The sequence below is a fragment of the Triturus cristatus genome, chromosome 4_1 (genome assembly GCF_964204655.1).
Source record: "Triturus cristatus chromosome 4_1, aTriCri1.1, whole genome shotgun sequence".
Lineage (NCBI taxonomy): Eukaryota > Metazoa > Chordata > Amphibia > Caudata > Salamandridae > Triturus > Triturus cristatus.
The window spans coordinates 858631762-858648325 of record NC_140585.1 but is presented as its reverse complement, the minus strand read 5'-3'; the positions used below and the strand labels follow the sequence as shown (position 1 = coordinate 858648325).

The window sequence follows — 16564 nt, the reverse complement described above, 5'->3', positions numbered from 1 at the left end:
TGAGTGCCTAGAACCACTGTCGGACTCAGAGTGAGGGATTGCTTGTGATCAAGTGAAAAATACCTCCCCAAATGTGTTCTTTAAGTTAATTCAGTTCCATTACTGTCACATGAACTCTCTCACGCCTCAAAAATGAGTTAGGAATTTCCAAGGCAGAACCTCAACTTGTCCAAGATTAACGCACAAGGGGCTTACATTTTGCATGTTGTATTGAGATGCTTCAGACTAGAACAATTTTGAGAGGCAGTGGTGAAAGATTAGCAGGCGATGACAAATAGTCTGCTGGAAAATGACTGGCTATATTTCCTAACACATGGGCAATAGGAATTTGAACGGCAGCATTGGGTATGATGTTGGCCAAGCGCCGAATAGCTATTCATGGATATTCCCTAGAGACCCTAAATAAAATAAAACCCGGAGGAAGGATTTACTTGAGTGGGCTGAAGCTGATAAACAACACTTGAGAACTATTATGGGGTTGAGAAATTGATGGAGGATCTAGGAGATTGGCTGAGAGAAACAGATTTATCCACCAAACAATAGACTGCCTTTAATCTGAATCTGAACATATATACAAAGAATTATATGGAAGAATGTACTGTTCTGGGGAAGTGATTAGCGATATGGGAGATGGTAGGTGTTACAGTTGTTCAGGTAGTGAGAAAAGGACACTATTATATGTACATGTAACTAGATGAACAGGGAGGGGGACAGGGGTGGGATATTGGTGTGTTAATACTGATGCCCATGTTTTGTATTTGCTTCACTTATGAGTCAAAACGCAATACAGTTTTATTACAAAACTACAGAACTCAGTGGCAGATACGATGATGCCAGTCTAGACATCCTAATGAAGAGATCAGGGTGAAAGGAAGTGACAGAACAAAATATGGTAAACAGAGAACAATTCTGAAGAAGAAGAGAGAAAAAACAAGCACTCAACAGAAAGATATTCCAGCGTCCTCTAACAGTTTGTTGCTACCACTGCAGAGCATAACTGGGAATGATGTGGCCAACTAAGGGAAACGTAAGGAATGATGTTGGAAGGCAAACAATATACAGGCCCTGGGAATATCTTCATTTTAGCAGAGAAAGGAATAGCATTCAGGAATGAGCTGCTTTTTAAATAAATTATTAATGACATTTTCCATCTTTTCCTCGAAGATACAAAGGCAAGTATGTCTAGATAGTGGTATAACATATAGTAAGGAAATGAACAATGAATGGTATGTTGATATAACATGTAATGTGAAGGGGTAGGGGAGGTAAAAGAAAGGGTCGAGGTTAATATTTAACAATAAACAGAACAGTTTTCATCTTGTAAAGCTAGGCTATCCCACACTAGTCGTATAATCAGCCAATTAAACATGATTAAAAAAACAACTCTCATTGTTTTCAAACATTTCTTTGACGAAAGTAAGAAAGTGAAGTGGGTTTCATTATCACTTACAGTTGCAATCTATTCAATTAAGACAGTTTGTAATGTTCCAGTTCTCACCAGACTGAAACAATCCGCCTGGGTTCTTAAGTTCCAAGCAATTGCCCGACATGCTGTGGCTGCTTTTACAACTTGTAGAATTAGCTCTATCGCCTCTTTTGGCTAGCAGGATAGTGGATGGAAGAGGGTTGACCCGGGATACAGGCTGTTGCATGTTTAGGACTATTTTAGGAGGGTCCAAGTAGAGTACTAACAGAATATAATTCACTTTCGACAGCAGTTTGCTATCCATGCTAATGGTGTTCGTCCAATCTGTAAATGGCCCACTTCAATGAAAAGCTGAAAATGGAAAACACCAGGACAACCTAAACAAGAGACTAAAAATGTGCTGGATTAGGAACACCTGTTGTCAGATAATATATAGGCCTGGTTTAAGAAAGTAGTATCTGCTTCTTATGGTAACCCCCACTTTTTGCTGATGTCTCACTGTTTTTGGACTAGTCTGACTGGGATCCTGCTAACCAGGACCCCAGTCTATCTGCTTTCTCCCTTAAATTACTGTGTATGTACTTTAGGTACACTTCAGATTTGATACTGAGGCACCCTTATCAGTCCCTAATATATGGTACACCAGGGCACAGGTACCCCAGAGGCCTCCCATGGCCTGAAGCATATATTATGCCACCCATGAGAGGCCATTCAAAATGACACCCTGCTACATCAGCCTGTGTAAGCTGGTGCTTGCACCACTTACTTAGATATAGGTTCACTATATCCATCTAAACACTACACTTAAAAACCTATCAGTCACCCATAGGGCAGGCCTTATCAATCCTGAAGGCAGGGTGCTGGGTTTTACGTGAGAAGTTACCCTCTGCAGCCTTCGGAGACCATTCTCTGGGGTTGTCTGTGATGCAGCCAGACATATTGGTTAAAGTGCATTATAACCTTGCGGTAAATGCTAACTTTGAAACGGCTGCTTAGAAACAGGTCGTGTTTGGTGTCAAACACCTTAGAATCATACCTCCACACAGTAACTGGTGTGGGAGGTATGATTCCACCCTTCCAAAGGGAACATGTGTGGGTCACCGGTCTACCCAGTACCAGCTTTCTCGACCCGGGCAGCACAAAATGGACGCTGCCAGCCACAGACACGATTCTGCTCTCCTGCTGCTGAGCCAAGCTCGAGCAGAGGAAGGCATGACAATAGGCATCCTGTCACAGGGGGGTGTGACCACCTTCCAGACAGGATTTAGTGTATTGGGGCTGGGTGGGTGCACTCTGAGAGTGCCAGAAACTCTGCATTGGGGCACATTTGGTGTCCCTGGGCATAGTCCAGCTCAAACCCGTTCTGGGAGCCATTGGCTCCTGCTCTGGCACAAAACTGGACAAAGGACATGGGTGTAGCCACCCCTCTGTCCATCCCTTCCCCTAGGAGGGTCCCCTGAATCTGTCCAACCCTTTCCTGTGGGTATAAAATGGGATACCTGGCTACAGGACTTTGGATTTTACCTGGACAAGATTCTGCTAAGAAAAAACCAAGTACTTTGACTGTCTGCACGACGCTGGATGACTGAAGAATCTCCCTTGGTGTAAAGAAGTTACTCCCCTGCAGATGCAAAAAGGGGAACCCCCTCTGAGGCAAATGATTTTAGGTCAGGGAGAAGAGGGAAAAACCAAAACATTCAATAAAGAGCTCCCTCGCGACTTATATTTCTTTCATCAAAATGAAATTAAATTCAGAATGCGCTAAACAACAATGTAATCATGTCAGAAAAAATGTTAGGATGAAATTGATTTTGTTTATTTAGCGTCTTTTTTAACATTGAAAGCATATGTATCAAAATTTCATTAATCTGTCTCATGTTTTATTTAAAACCAAATACACATTTGCAATAGTTTTTTTCTCCTTTTTTTGAAACTTTTTTATATACATATAAACATCAATATATACAAAACTACTACCTAAAACTCTAGAAATTGTACGGTGCACTGTTGAACTTATAACCCCCGAATGTAGACAGTTGAACATACAAACAAATATTCATACATACTCCAACAAAAACCATACTGACTCATACAGCATTCACGCAAGCATATATATCTGGATAAAGGTGAGACATCGAATTGCAGGGTCTCCGCGACCAAGTGAGATAGATATGTTCAGCACGATCTGAACAACCAATGTCTATTCCCATGCAGAAGCAGGCATCTAAGCGCATCTGACCAGTTTGCTTCCCCCAAGCTCCTGGGGACTCTGAAGATTTCAGCAACACAAGAGGTGGGTTTCCAAAGGTCCCTGAGGTTGATCTGACCTCTCAGCAATTCTGAGACCAGTACCCCTCGTGGGGGCTGTGTAACCCGAACCCCTGTGCACCGCGTACATTTGCAAATGCATATGCTTGTTGGCGATTCCTGAGCTTGTGCATTGGACTCCGAGTAGTCCTGACCCCGAGTAGTATTTGCACCGAAGATAACCAGCCTCCTCGCACTGAGTGCTCCGTGGGATGGTGCTTTGCAAACTTTCTTGAGGTCTCCTCGCGACTCCTGGTCCGTTGGCCTATGGGTCCTGGCAAGGGTCACCTTGTTTGTTCTTGAGCTTCCCTGGTTGCTCCAGACGTGCCCTGACTCCCCATTGCTTTGAGAGTCCCCTGGACCTTGCTAGTCCATACCGTAACCTGTTTGCTCTGCCTGCGTGGGTTGCATTTGCCAAGGCTTGTTGGTGTTCCAGCCGGACGCCAACCTCTCAGCACTCAACATCTATCGTGGGACAGCTCACCTATGGATCCTGGTCGTCCTCGATGTCTCCTGGTCCTCGTGGCTGCAGAGTCAAGCATCCCTTCTTCGCACCTGAAGCACCGCAACATCGGTGGGGATTCGACTACCGAGCCCCTGGTCACCTGAAGTGACCCAGACTTTGTCCCCTCTACTTTCAGGTTCCTCTCAATTAGAATCCAGGCTTGGATTCCACCGGACACTCTTCGCCTTCCAGGCAGCAGCACTTCCTTGCAGCCCTCAAATGAAAATGACGAAGGTTTCTGACACCACTTGACCCCTATGCACCCGGCTCCTCTGGGATAGGTAACACGGGTACCTTGGTACTCATTGGTGGGTTAGCTTTAGAACCTCCTAAGTTCCAAAGGGTTTTGCTTGAAATCCTCGTAAAAGTGTCCTTAAACTGTAACTTTGCAACCGCGTCTTTCCCATAGAGTTGTACGAAGCACGCGGTCGTGTTTCCACCCTGCACCCATCCTCCGTGGGCTTCCTGTGTCACTACCTTGGGTCGTTCCTTGGGGTCCCAGCGATTCTACGTGCTCTAGGCACTGTGTCTAGTCAAGTTGTGATTGTTATACCATTTTTTTAGTATATGGTTCGGTCTCCAACTGGAGCCCGCTGTGTATTGTGCTAGTTACCAATGATCCATTGATTCAGTATTGTGTGCTTTATGTTCTAATCTCGTATAGAGGTTAGTAGACAGTGTTAAATTAATAAATACATATTTATATATAACTACTTTGTGGTTCTCCTTTCATTTAGTCAATCAGGAGGTGATATACCAGGCCACCTTCTCGCACCTGGTACAGACAAAGCAGGATTCACTTCTCTGTACTTGGGAATACAAATTAAAACAGCTTCAAGCATTTCAATTGGGGCATTAGGCACAAGCCATAATCTTCACAAACACACAAATATATTCAAAGGAGAACACAACTTACCTTCTTAGAAGCACTTCCACCGCTGCAAAACAGCCATGCATTGCTAGTTAAAAAGAGCACAGATAAGTTATTGGTTCTGGCTAGCACTCACTTAAAATAGTCTAAATTTGAAATATCATCCTAAACGAAATTAAGTCATTCCTGTTTCTTTCTTTTCTCTATTTTTAACTTGAATAGAAGGCAGAACCCTCTGCTGCTCAGTAGTATTGTCATCCTTCTCCGAAATATGGTGGTAGACCATTAAATGGACATTGAAGAAGCTTTGGGGGTGTGAAAAGTCCTAGAAGATACTACATAGGATGAGATGGTCACCCCTCTAAATTAGTGTACAGGTGCCATACTGCCCAAGCCCTTTTAAAAAGGCAAATAGCGAATGCTGTTCATCTCAAAGATCATGCAGCTTGCATGCTAGGCAATGGTGTGAACTGGAAGCAGGGGAAGGAATGCTGCATGGCCCTTTGGAGGACATTTACACAAAGCACATTTATCAGCGACATTTACACCACTAATTTATAAGCACCACTACAATGCCTGCCCTCAACTCCTAAAGGGTGCCACAAATTGCATGATGTCCAAACAGGAGCTGCGCTAGTGACAGGAACTTCCTTTGCCTTCGTTCAGTCAAAGGAGCATACTTCCAGTGCTTGTGAGTCCCACACTGGAAGGCTGTTGCCCCCGCCTGCAATTCTGAACCACCTGTGCAACTACTGAGAGCCAAATCACTTCCAAATTGTAAATGGTCCATAGTGGAGCTGTTGCTGAGGCTTTTGGACAAGAGTGAGAATGTACCTTTCATGATACATAGGTCAGCAGCAGGCAGTGCATTCCCACTGTGATCTTTGACTCTTTTTAGGTCTGACCTAGTGATAGCTTTGCAGTCTCACAGGCCTCATGCAATCACATGAGTTCATAAATAATACATACAAAAAGGGGCTTTAAAAATACCCTGTTCCCTACTAATCTGTAGTTGTTATTCACAATTTGCATGTCCTACTACAGCATACGGCATGGCGCAATTCATTAGCCTACTTCTTGATCAGCCACTTTTGCTCTGTGAGGGATGGTATACTGCCTTAACTCATGCACTAAAGAGCCTAAAGAGAATTACACTTCAGTAGTGGGTTTATGGGGCAACAGGTTAGTTGGCCAATGCTGCTTTTTTTCCAGTCTGTATCCTTTTTTAATTCTCCTCAGCCATCCTTGTGTATTTAAAGTATACCTTTAGGTTACGTTAATTGAACAGCATCAGTACATTTTCTTTGTGCCAATAAGAATCATATTCTCTTATATACATTAACACTGATAAGGGCTTCTGTACCGGTTACATGTAATTGTATTTATATAGCGCTTCCAACCTGATGAGGCTTCCGCCTATCTCGTTGGAAGCACCTATACTGTTAAAGTTCTTTTAAAGTTACATGCAATAGTTTTTTTTGTGCTAATTGTGCATTGCTTATACTTGCAATAAAGATAACCACCCTTCCGACTTGCCAAGTCAGACCCACTGACTTTTCCAAAGTTTGTTTTCTCATTGAGGGCAGCATTTTCAAGGGGTGGGCTGAACAGCCACATTCAACCAACATTTTGGGGCTCCCAGATATAGCTAACTGGCTCCTGATGATTTATTTACATGCAAAAAAATGCCAGGTTGATAGCAACGTAGAATTGGACTTAAAAAAATATCATAATTCTTGGTAATTTGTATTAAAAGGATAGTCACAACTTGTAGAAAAAAAACCTGTAGGACTTTACAGATTTCAAGAATTGATGAATTCTTTATGTGCTCAATTAAGCTGCTGCACTCATAAGGTTTGTACCTGCTGTATGCAGAGGGGTTCGCCCTATTTTGCTCTGTGTCATCCAAATGCCTGGGCATACCGTGAGCAGGTACTCGATTATATCTGGATCTCCCTCACGACTGGCAATATGGAAACAATTCCAGCCATCTTTGTTCTTTAACTGCGGGTTAGCACCATGCTCAATAAGCTCTCTAATCACTTCTAAGTTTTTTCTTGTGCAAGCCATCATCAGCGGTGTCCTAAGAGGAAAAAGAAAACAAAAAGCCAATGCTCTCAGAATAAAGGCAATCCATTACTCAAATGTATAACCTTATGTACTCAAACACTATCACCCTTATCTGTCAATAATGACTAAAACAGGATTACCAATCACATTCGTGTTTCAGTTACTGTGTTTCACTTATTTGTTTTTTTCAAATGTTTATCATTTTAATAGAACAAAGACAAAACTAATGCAACCTACAACACAAAAGTATTAAACATAGTGATTGCACACACATTTGACAGTACATGAAGGACAAGTTACTTACCTTCGGTAGCAATGTATCTGGTAGAGACACAGTCTAGCCGCAGATTCCTTAACTTAGAATACTCCCCAGGCGTCAGAATGGATCTGGAAGATCTTTTACCCCAGCAGTATCTCTGCACGCCGGGAGGCGGCGTCGCCTGGCTCCGTCCTGACGTCGTCCACGGAAGTGAGGTCAATGGAGCCATATAAGACCCTCCCGCCGTGCTGACGTCAGTTTTCTACAGTGAAACCTTTCCGCGCCACAAAGCGGAGCCATGACAAAAAGTGTGAGAATATAGGAACAGTGTGTTACAAAGAACAAAAATCGTTGAGACAACAATGATAAGAAACATGAGAAACAACAAGTTGAAAGAGCACCCAGGACCAGAAGAGACTGAAGGGAGCTCACAGAGCACCTGCTCCAGCACAGGCCCAGCAAAGTGAAAAGCCGCTCCCTACCTCGAGGAGGTAACGGCAGCGGAACGAAAGACATGGCAAGCGAGGCACAGTCTGTCACCACAAGAGGGAAGTTAAAAGAACCACAAAAGCGGAATAATATGTTGCAAGACAAGTGACCAGAAGTGAACAACCACATGGAATGTTCACCACACACCCCCTCCAGTGATCGAAAGACTGCAGCATAATCAAAAAGAACCCAACCCAACCGACTGCAGAAGAAAGAAGGAGGCACAGACGTGGGCAGAGGGAGGGTAGGGAAACAGAAGAACACCACGCTGGAGGATCACAGGTGGAGCAGCCTTGAGAAGCACTGTAAAGCACAGACTTTAACCACACACAATGTGGGATGGAGAGGAGGGCCAAAAGGCCACAAAGCCGAACAAACACACCCTGCCCAGAGGAAGGTGCGAGACCATACATCACCCAAAAACGAGGGCGGCAAAGAAAACAACACATCCTGCCCCAGAGGAAGGTGCGAGAGCACACCCCAGGAAGACCAAAGCCACCTGAAAGGAGGCTAGGTGGTAGAACCCCACCTGAAAAGGCCTTCGCAGAGCGGGGAGGATGGGCGGGCGTTAAGGAATCCGTGGCTAGACTGTGTCTCTACCAGATACATCATTACCGAAGGTAAGTAACTCGTCCATCTGATGGAGACATCTAGCCGCAGATTCCTTAACTTAGAATAGATACCATAGCCATACAGCAATGGAGGAGGGTCTGCAATAGAGAAACCACCAAGTTCTAAAAGAACTTCTCCGTCAACAACAGTGACGAACATGGTAGGAGCAACAGCAGCAGCGCGGCTGATACGAGACCAATGCAGCTCCATAAGGAAGCAAGGGAGACAAAGGTCCCCAATCCGTCAGGGAAAACTGAGCACCACACCCACTAGGAAGGAGTGGGAAACACCCAGAGAGAGACCCGTCAAAAAGAGGGGAAATAGAGACAGACAGGGCTACGAGTATACTCATCAAGGATACCAGCACCGCATCATATGAACAGGCAACAGTGCCGCCAGAGAAGGATGGGAAGTCACAACCAGTGGAACACTTGAAGGGGAACACCAAACCGAGGAAGAATAGCAAGAACTCTGAACTCCCAGAGGGAAGCAGACAATCACCGCAGAGGGGCAGGAACGAAGGAGCTGAACCTCAGCGTGGAAGAAACAAAGGGACCAAAGTCCATACCAGGGAAGTGCTAAAGGAAACAGGCGACAAGGCCACATGCCACAGAAACATAACATGTGGAAACACCACAGCCCATGGGCAACAAGTCCCACGGGACCTGAGCCAAGAGAAGCACTGCCCCAAGTGAGAATAGAAAGCAGCCAAGAGAAGGGCTGAAGGGCGTGACCTTTGCACTATGGCCGCGACCACATCCCGGGCAGGTGTTCCCAGAAAGGGGTACAGACCAACCGTAGCCCACCACACAAATTCCCCTGTAGAGAACCGCACTAACCCCGCGGTCCCCTCTAGAAAGGATGCCCCAAGAGAGGCGAAAAGACTCCGTAGGAGTCGTGGAAACTCCTAATACCGGGAAGAGTGGCTACACAATAGCCAACAAGTAACCCACATGGGGTATGTCACATCCCAGAAAACAAGGGACACCTCTTGAGCTGCGCTCGTAGACAGAGGACGAAAAGAAACTCAGAAAACAGCTGGTCAGCTGAAAATAACAGAGGGAAAAAACGGCCAAAGCCGCACAGCCTGTCTAATAACTACGTCTGAAGTCCAGAGACGGAGCAGTGGAAAAAGCAGAGACAACACTGCAACTGAAATCAAAAGTCCACAACCAGGACTACAAACCATGGAAATCATGGAAACTGAGGCAGGAAACCGCCGAGTCAGCATGTCGGTCGAACAAGAGGACCCCATCAAAGGCCAAATCCTAAAGACGCTCCTGGACGTTGGCAGGGAAACAGCCATCGCGTAGCCAAGCATGGCGGCACAGAGCAACGGACCGGGCCATAGCGAGACCCACCATATCAGTGGTGTCCATCGACGACCGAATGGAAAAGTGCACCATGTCGCGGCCATCACCGACCAACCATGCTAGGTCAGCCCGAGGACCATCCGGAAGTGAGGGAAGGAGGAGCTCAACTGAGTCCCAAAGGGCAGAAGTAGCCCGGGCAAACACACAAGATGTGTTCAGGGAGCAAAGGCCAGCACTGGTGGATGCAAATGCAAAAATCTGGCGGCCACACGACTCTAACCACCGAGATTCCAAAGTGTGAGGGACCAACAGAGAGGGGCAGAAGGCAACAAACCAGAAGTCACCTCAATCACCAGTCCCTGAGCCCTAGGGTGGAGGAAAAAACAGACAGCGTCATCCGGGGCTGGGCGATGGCGATGTGCAAGAGCACGATCCACCGGGTCCCCCGAAGAGGGCCTTGCCAAAGTCCCCAGAAGAACGTAGTGCAACGACTCGCCAAAAGGCAATAAAGCCTCCACCTCCACAGCGCCCTTGTGGATTAAGTCCAGCAAGGGATCAGAGGACACAAAGAGAGAGGGGTGCTGCAGTTGCAAAACGTCCGTAGCCCTGCGGACCGCCCTAGCTAAAGGCGCGCTAGCCACCGTGACCATTTGAGGCGGCGACAACAGGTCATCCGTAGGAGACGGCAAGAGGCAAATCCTGCCACCAAAAGGTGGTGGCACTACAGCTCGAGGGCACCCAATGTCCTGCCAGTGCTTGGGGTAATGGAACAGCCTTGGGGGTGGCGAACCCACAGGCACTGGTGTTGAACAGTGCCGAGACGGCATTGAACCGATGCCGAGGACCTCCACAAGGGCCTTGTCTGTCCGGCGCCGGACTGGCGTCGACACCACCCCCACCAAGGTGGTAACCTGCAGAGAGGGACGGAGTTGACCTGGAGGCGAAAGTGGCGCTGTAGCCGTAGCCGGCGTTGACGCAGGAAGCCGCACAGGACTGTGCGAAGACACCGGGGATGTCGCTGTGACCTCCATCAAGGTAGGAACCTGTAGAGAGGTGCGGAGTCTACATGGAGTAGAGAGCGATGCAGTAGCCGCATCCGGCGTCGACGCAGGGAACTGCGCAGGGCTGTGCGAAGACCCGGAAGGCCCGGACGTTCGAGAGGGAGGCCTCTCTGGGCCATGACCCGACGTCGACACGACTCTGGAAGCGGAGCCAGGGTGCTCGACCGGTGCCGAGGGCAAACCCGCCGGCAAAACCCCAATCAGAGCCCCTACCCCCCTCTATGGGGCCCGAAGGCGCGCCAGGGAGAGGAGGTGAGCCAAAGATGGACTGCAGGTCCTGAGAATAGGCCTCCATCTGCGCCCTAGTCGCCCAAGCGCCAGGAGACAGCGGGTAAATGGGGGTCGACACCTGAAGAGCCGTGTCCGGTGTAGACCGGGAACAGCGGGCCCCGATGCTGCGTGAGGCCGGCGACCTCCGCGACTTCTCCATCGTGTGCTTACCTGCGGGAGGAGAGCGACGTCTGCGGGAACGACTCCGCGACCTGTGCCGACCCGACCCTCCAGGACGAGAAGGAGACCGGTGCCGTGAAGAAGCCGAATGGGACATCCGGGTGGCCAATAATTTCATGCGAAGCTCCTGTAAAGTCTTCGGCTTCAGCCGGCGGCAGGCGGCGCACTCCTCGGAATCGTGGTGCTCGCCCAAGCACTACATACAGATCGGGTGTGGATCCGTCACCGACATCTGCCGCGAACAAGAGGCACACGTTTTGAAGCCCGAAGGCATCAACACACTGTTCCCGGACGCCAAAGGCATCCAGAAGGCCTGAAAATCAAACACAGGCAAGAGTTAACCGCTTCTCTGGATCCGCATTGGGATGTGGAAAAGAGTCAAACTGACGTCAGCCCGCCGGGAGGGTCTTATATGGCTCCATTGACGTCACTTTCGTGGACGACGTCAGGACGGAGCCAGATGACGCGCCTCCCGGCATGCAGAAGTATTGCTGGGAAAAGAGATTTTCTGGATCCAGTCTGACGCCTGGGGAGTATTCTAAGTTAAGGAATCTGCGGCTAGATGTCTCTATCAGATGTCACATATTGAATTCTGATTATTAACTTGGCTATAGAAAAAGAGCAAATAGAAAACAGGGGGGGCATCATGACAGACCTGCAACCATGGACAGTAGCAGGAGATATTTTGCCTATCTGTATATAAATCAATTTGGAGAATTAAAAACTATAGGTGTTGTTCTGCTCCACCTTAACATTTTCCTTTTAGACGAGCCCTTTTTGTCGTAAGCATGAAGGAATGTGGGGGAAAAAACATCAGAATTAACTTACATTATCACTTTAAAGCCACTATGCCTTTCTCTAAGTAGCGCTCATTACAAGAATATATTAATGAGACGCACACTAACAAAATACATGGTACATATAGGGTTTCTAGTAAAAATACTAAGGTTAAAAGTAGACTGAAATTGGGGGTGATTTTAACCTAGTCTGGGACCCTCACCTGGATCGTAGTGTGACCTCCTTCCAGGGCATGTGGGCAATGTCTGCAGCATTGAAGCAGGATATTAAGACCCTGGACCTGGTAGATGTTTGGCGATATACGGCGCTGGACGCAAGAAACTACACCTTTTTCTCTCATGTCACAGTTCATATTCCTGTATAGACTAATTTTCATATCCCAGACACTCATTCTGTCGCTGAATCGGCGACCATATCAGACATCTCTATATCAGACCATGCCCAAATGGAGATCTCCTTGGGAGGCATAGGAGCACCCCCCGCTCCGTGCCACGTTGGAGGCTCCCCAGGCACATTATACGAGATCAGGTCAATGTAGTAGAAATACGGCAGGCAATTCAAACGTACTTCAAAACGAACTATCTCCCTGATACCAACAGCCATATTCTATGGGATGCCTTTAAGGCAACCATACGAGGCACCATCACCTTCATAGCAATCGCCCGAACACGGGAATCCCGCTTGGTAGAGGCTGGCCTAGCCAGAGATATTAGGGCGCTGGAGCGGCAGGATCACACAATGTAGTCGCGGCAACGTCAAAAGCGGCTGGCCTCCCTTCACGGCCAAATAAAAGCAATCAGAGTAAACAAGACCGAACACTCCCTCCTTGCCCTGAAGCAAAAATACTACGAATGGTGTAATAAGGTTGGCTCCTTACTGGCCCATCGACTCCGAATGCGTATCTCTCACACTCATATTGCCGCTCAGGACTAAAGTGGGCACATGGGCTACCTCGGAAGCAGACAAACAACAGGCATTCACCACTTTCTTCTCAGCCCTATTAGCCAAGGCAAAATAGTTCAGGAAGAGATTGATCCATTTCTTGCCTCTTGTACCTGGCCACCGCTTGATCTCTCCCATGCTCAGCAGTTGGAAGATCTGTTTACCCTAGAAGAACTCCAAAAAGCATTAAAAAGCTTGCCGCTAGGCAAGACGCTGGGGCTCGATGGCCTCACGGCCTCCTTCTATCGCTTGTTACTCCCTCAACTTCAAGCCTCCCTGCTCCGGTTATGTCAAGAATTCCTGTCATACGAGGGGAAGAAAACGGTAACCAGCGAAAACGGACTACATCTCCCAGGATGCTTAGCGGTTGAGAGGTTATGTAAACAGGAGAGCTGTTACATAACTCAAGGAAAACACGCCCTTATGTAAACAGGAGAGCTGTTACATAACTCAAGGAAAACACGCCCTTATGTAAACAGGAGAGCTGTTTCATAACTCAAGGAAAACACGCCCTTATGTAAACAGGAGAGCTGTTACATAACTCAAGGAAAACACGCCCTTATGTAAACAGGAGAGCTGTTACATAACTCAAGGAAAACACGCCCTATAAAGGGAGGAACCGGGAGGTACAACGCTGTCGGATATTGTGTTTACACCGACGTACCTGCTTCGTGAAGAGCAGTGTTCCGGAGTGGTGCTCCAGTAAGGCAAGAACGGAGGTAGGTCGAGTCGTTACTCCCTGGGCCGTGTCTTGCCCCATCGTCACCTGTGAAGGACCCGGAAGCTCTACCGGTCAACCATTGAGCTTCGCTTTTTGACTCGGCTGAGTCAAAGCGCAGTGGCGCTTTTGCTGGTTGGAGTCGTAACTCCCAACCCGACCAGAGATACAGGGACTGCCAGCTGTAACGCACACCAGGAGGTGTTTGCCGCGTTACAGACTCGGAAGTCCACAGGATCGATCGAGCGGCTGCTCTCGGTTCAGTCTTCTTGCTATTTGATTGGGGTATCGGTGACGCATCACCAGAAGGTGACTCCGCGTCCCGGTGCAGTCTGAGGAAGAGGTTGAGCGGCTGCTCCCTTCAGGTAGAGACCCCGGCTGGGTGTTTCTCTGACTCCTCGATTCTCCCCAACACTCTTCGTGCCCCTCACAGCCTACCGATTGGCATTGTCGGCCATTTCATTTCTGCCCTCTGTTGGCATACGCCGGGATCGGCGTATATGCAGAGGACGGTTAGGGCCATCCGTGCGGTGGGCTGGTAACGTACTTAGCCTGGAGGATTCCAGTGACTATAACGTTTGTTTATTCTTTGTATTATTTTTGCCTTCATTAAAATAACTAACCCTTCACAAGTGGTTGCGTCCTCATTATCGTGTCTGTTAAACGATCCTGAGACGTTCAGGGCGTTACAAAATATCCGACCTTAATACACTAACTGTCTCCCGGTCGATAACAGACATGGCAACACTTGATGATGTGCTGACTGCTTTAGCGACCGTGCAAGTTGAATTGGCTGCCTCTAGGCAAGAAACAGCCGATGTAAAAGCCAGACTGGATGCTATCCACTTGGACCCGCTCACGCCCAGCACCTCCCTCACGGACCAGACCCCTGCTGTAGTAGTGGAAATGCCGGTAGCCATCCCCTTGGCAACACCAGAGAGGTACAGTGGGGATCCTAACACAGTGCAGGTATTCCTCACACAAGTGGCGCTACATTTATCGTGCAAACCAAAGGCGTTCCCCACGAGTCAGGCTCGTGTGGCTTTCCTTATTTCCTATTTGGCTGGAAACGCGGCACAATGGGCCGTACCTCTGGTGAGCAGGGACGACCCCATATTATGTGATTGGGGTGCTTTTCGCGAGGAATTCCTGAAGGTATTCGACAGAAGGGCTGACTCGTACACGGCGGACCGTGAAATGCTTGAGTTGAGACAGGGATCCAACGACCTGGTGCAGTATCTCAACGCGTTCCGACGGCTGGTTGCGGAAACCAAGTGGCCTGTTGCTAAACAGACGGCGCTCTTCCATCACGGGCTGTGCGATGAGTTCAAAGACGCCGTGGCTCATATTGACCCTCAACCCAAGACATGTGAGGGCCTTATCAACCTGGTATTGCGGCTGGAACATAGGCTAAGTGAAAGAAAAGGGGATCATGGGAGAAAAGGAAAATCCCTTCCATCCTATGTGACGGTGGGAAGTCCTGAAACTTCCACCGCATCCAAGGGAGAACCCATGGACATCGGCGCAATACGAGCGAGCCTCACAGCCACGGAGAAAGAGTCACGCCGTAAACAAGGATTGTGCCTATATTGTGGCAAAAAAGGCCACTACGTACGTGAATGCCCTGCCAAACCGAAGACGTCACGTTATCGGGCCAACCGGTCGGTAACAGCCGTGGTGGACATACCGGCGGAAAACTAGAGGACTCCCAGACCAAAGAAGGGGCATCTCGGAGTCACTCATCCATCCCTTCACTTTCCAACTCGGTCACTAAGGGACACCGACACCTGTTTCTCACGGTGCACGTGGGAGTGCATGACCAGTGGATACCCGTTGTGGCCATGGTGGATTCAGGGGCCACTGGCATGTTTATGGACCACAACGAGGCATGCAGGCTAGGGCTAGTGCTTCTTCCCAAAGCTGTACCCGAAGACGTCTATGCTGTAGACGGAAGGCGATTGGTGACGGGGCCCATCGGGCAGCACACGGGGGTCCTTCCGATGAGATATGGGAGGAACCATTTGGAACAAATCGATTTTAACATCATCCGAGCGCCCCAATATGGCGTCATATTGGGATTGCCGTGGCTACAGAAACACAACCCCTCTGTGGATTGGCCAACACATCGCGTCGAAATGACGTCACCGTATTGCATCCTGCATTGTGGAATAAGAACGGAATCCCTTGACGCAGATGAGAGCGGGAGTCAGACGGTGGCTACAGCGGCAGAAAAAGATGTGGCTCTCCCCCAGGCTTATCACAGTTTTGAGGATGTATTTGATGAGGTGAAGGCGCAAGTGCTACCACCACATAGACAGTTTGACTGCCAGATCGACCTGGTGCCAGGGGCCAGCGTTCCCAGCGGCAGGCTGTATGCCCTGACGGAGCCTGAAAACGTGCATCTCCGGGGGTACCTGGATAAACTCCTCAAGCTAGGATTCATCCGCCCGTCCAAGTCTCCGGCCGCCTCGCCACTCTTCTTCATCCCGAAAGCTAATGGGGAGCTGAGAGCCGGTGTGGACTTTAGGGCATTGAATGCGATAACCATAAAGAATCGGTACCCCTTGCCTCTCATCAGTGTACTTCTGGAACAGGTCAAGAAAGCTCGTATCTACACCAAGTTGGATTTGAAAGGGGCATACCATCTGGTGCGCATGAGGGACGGAGACGAGTGGAAGACCGCCTTTAAGACCAGGTTCGGCCTTTTTGAGTACCTCGTCATGCCGTTCGGTCTGTGCAACGC

The 16564-nt window shown here is 48.4% G+C and overlaps 1 protein-coding gene across 2 annotated transcripts in view; it reads right to left on the bottom strand.

The window, feature by feature from the left end:
* ANKRD16 (ankyrin repeat domain 16) overlaps positions 1-16564 on the bottom strand; it is a 213727-nt gene that overhangs the window by 104561 nt on the left and 92602 nt on the right. For both annotated transcript variants that reach the window (XM_085653567.1, XM_085653568.1), the window contains exons 3-4: positions 6972-7192; positions 5155-5197 (exon numbers count right to left, since the gene is read on the bottom strand). In XM_085653567.1, coding sequence (XP_085509693.1) covers positions 5155-5197; positions 6972-7192 — 264 coding nt within the window. The remainder of the gene's footprint in view (positions 1-5154; positions 5198-6971; positions 7193-16564) is intronic.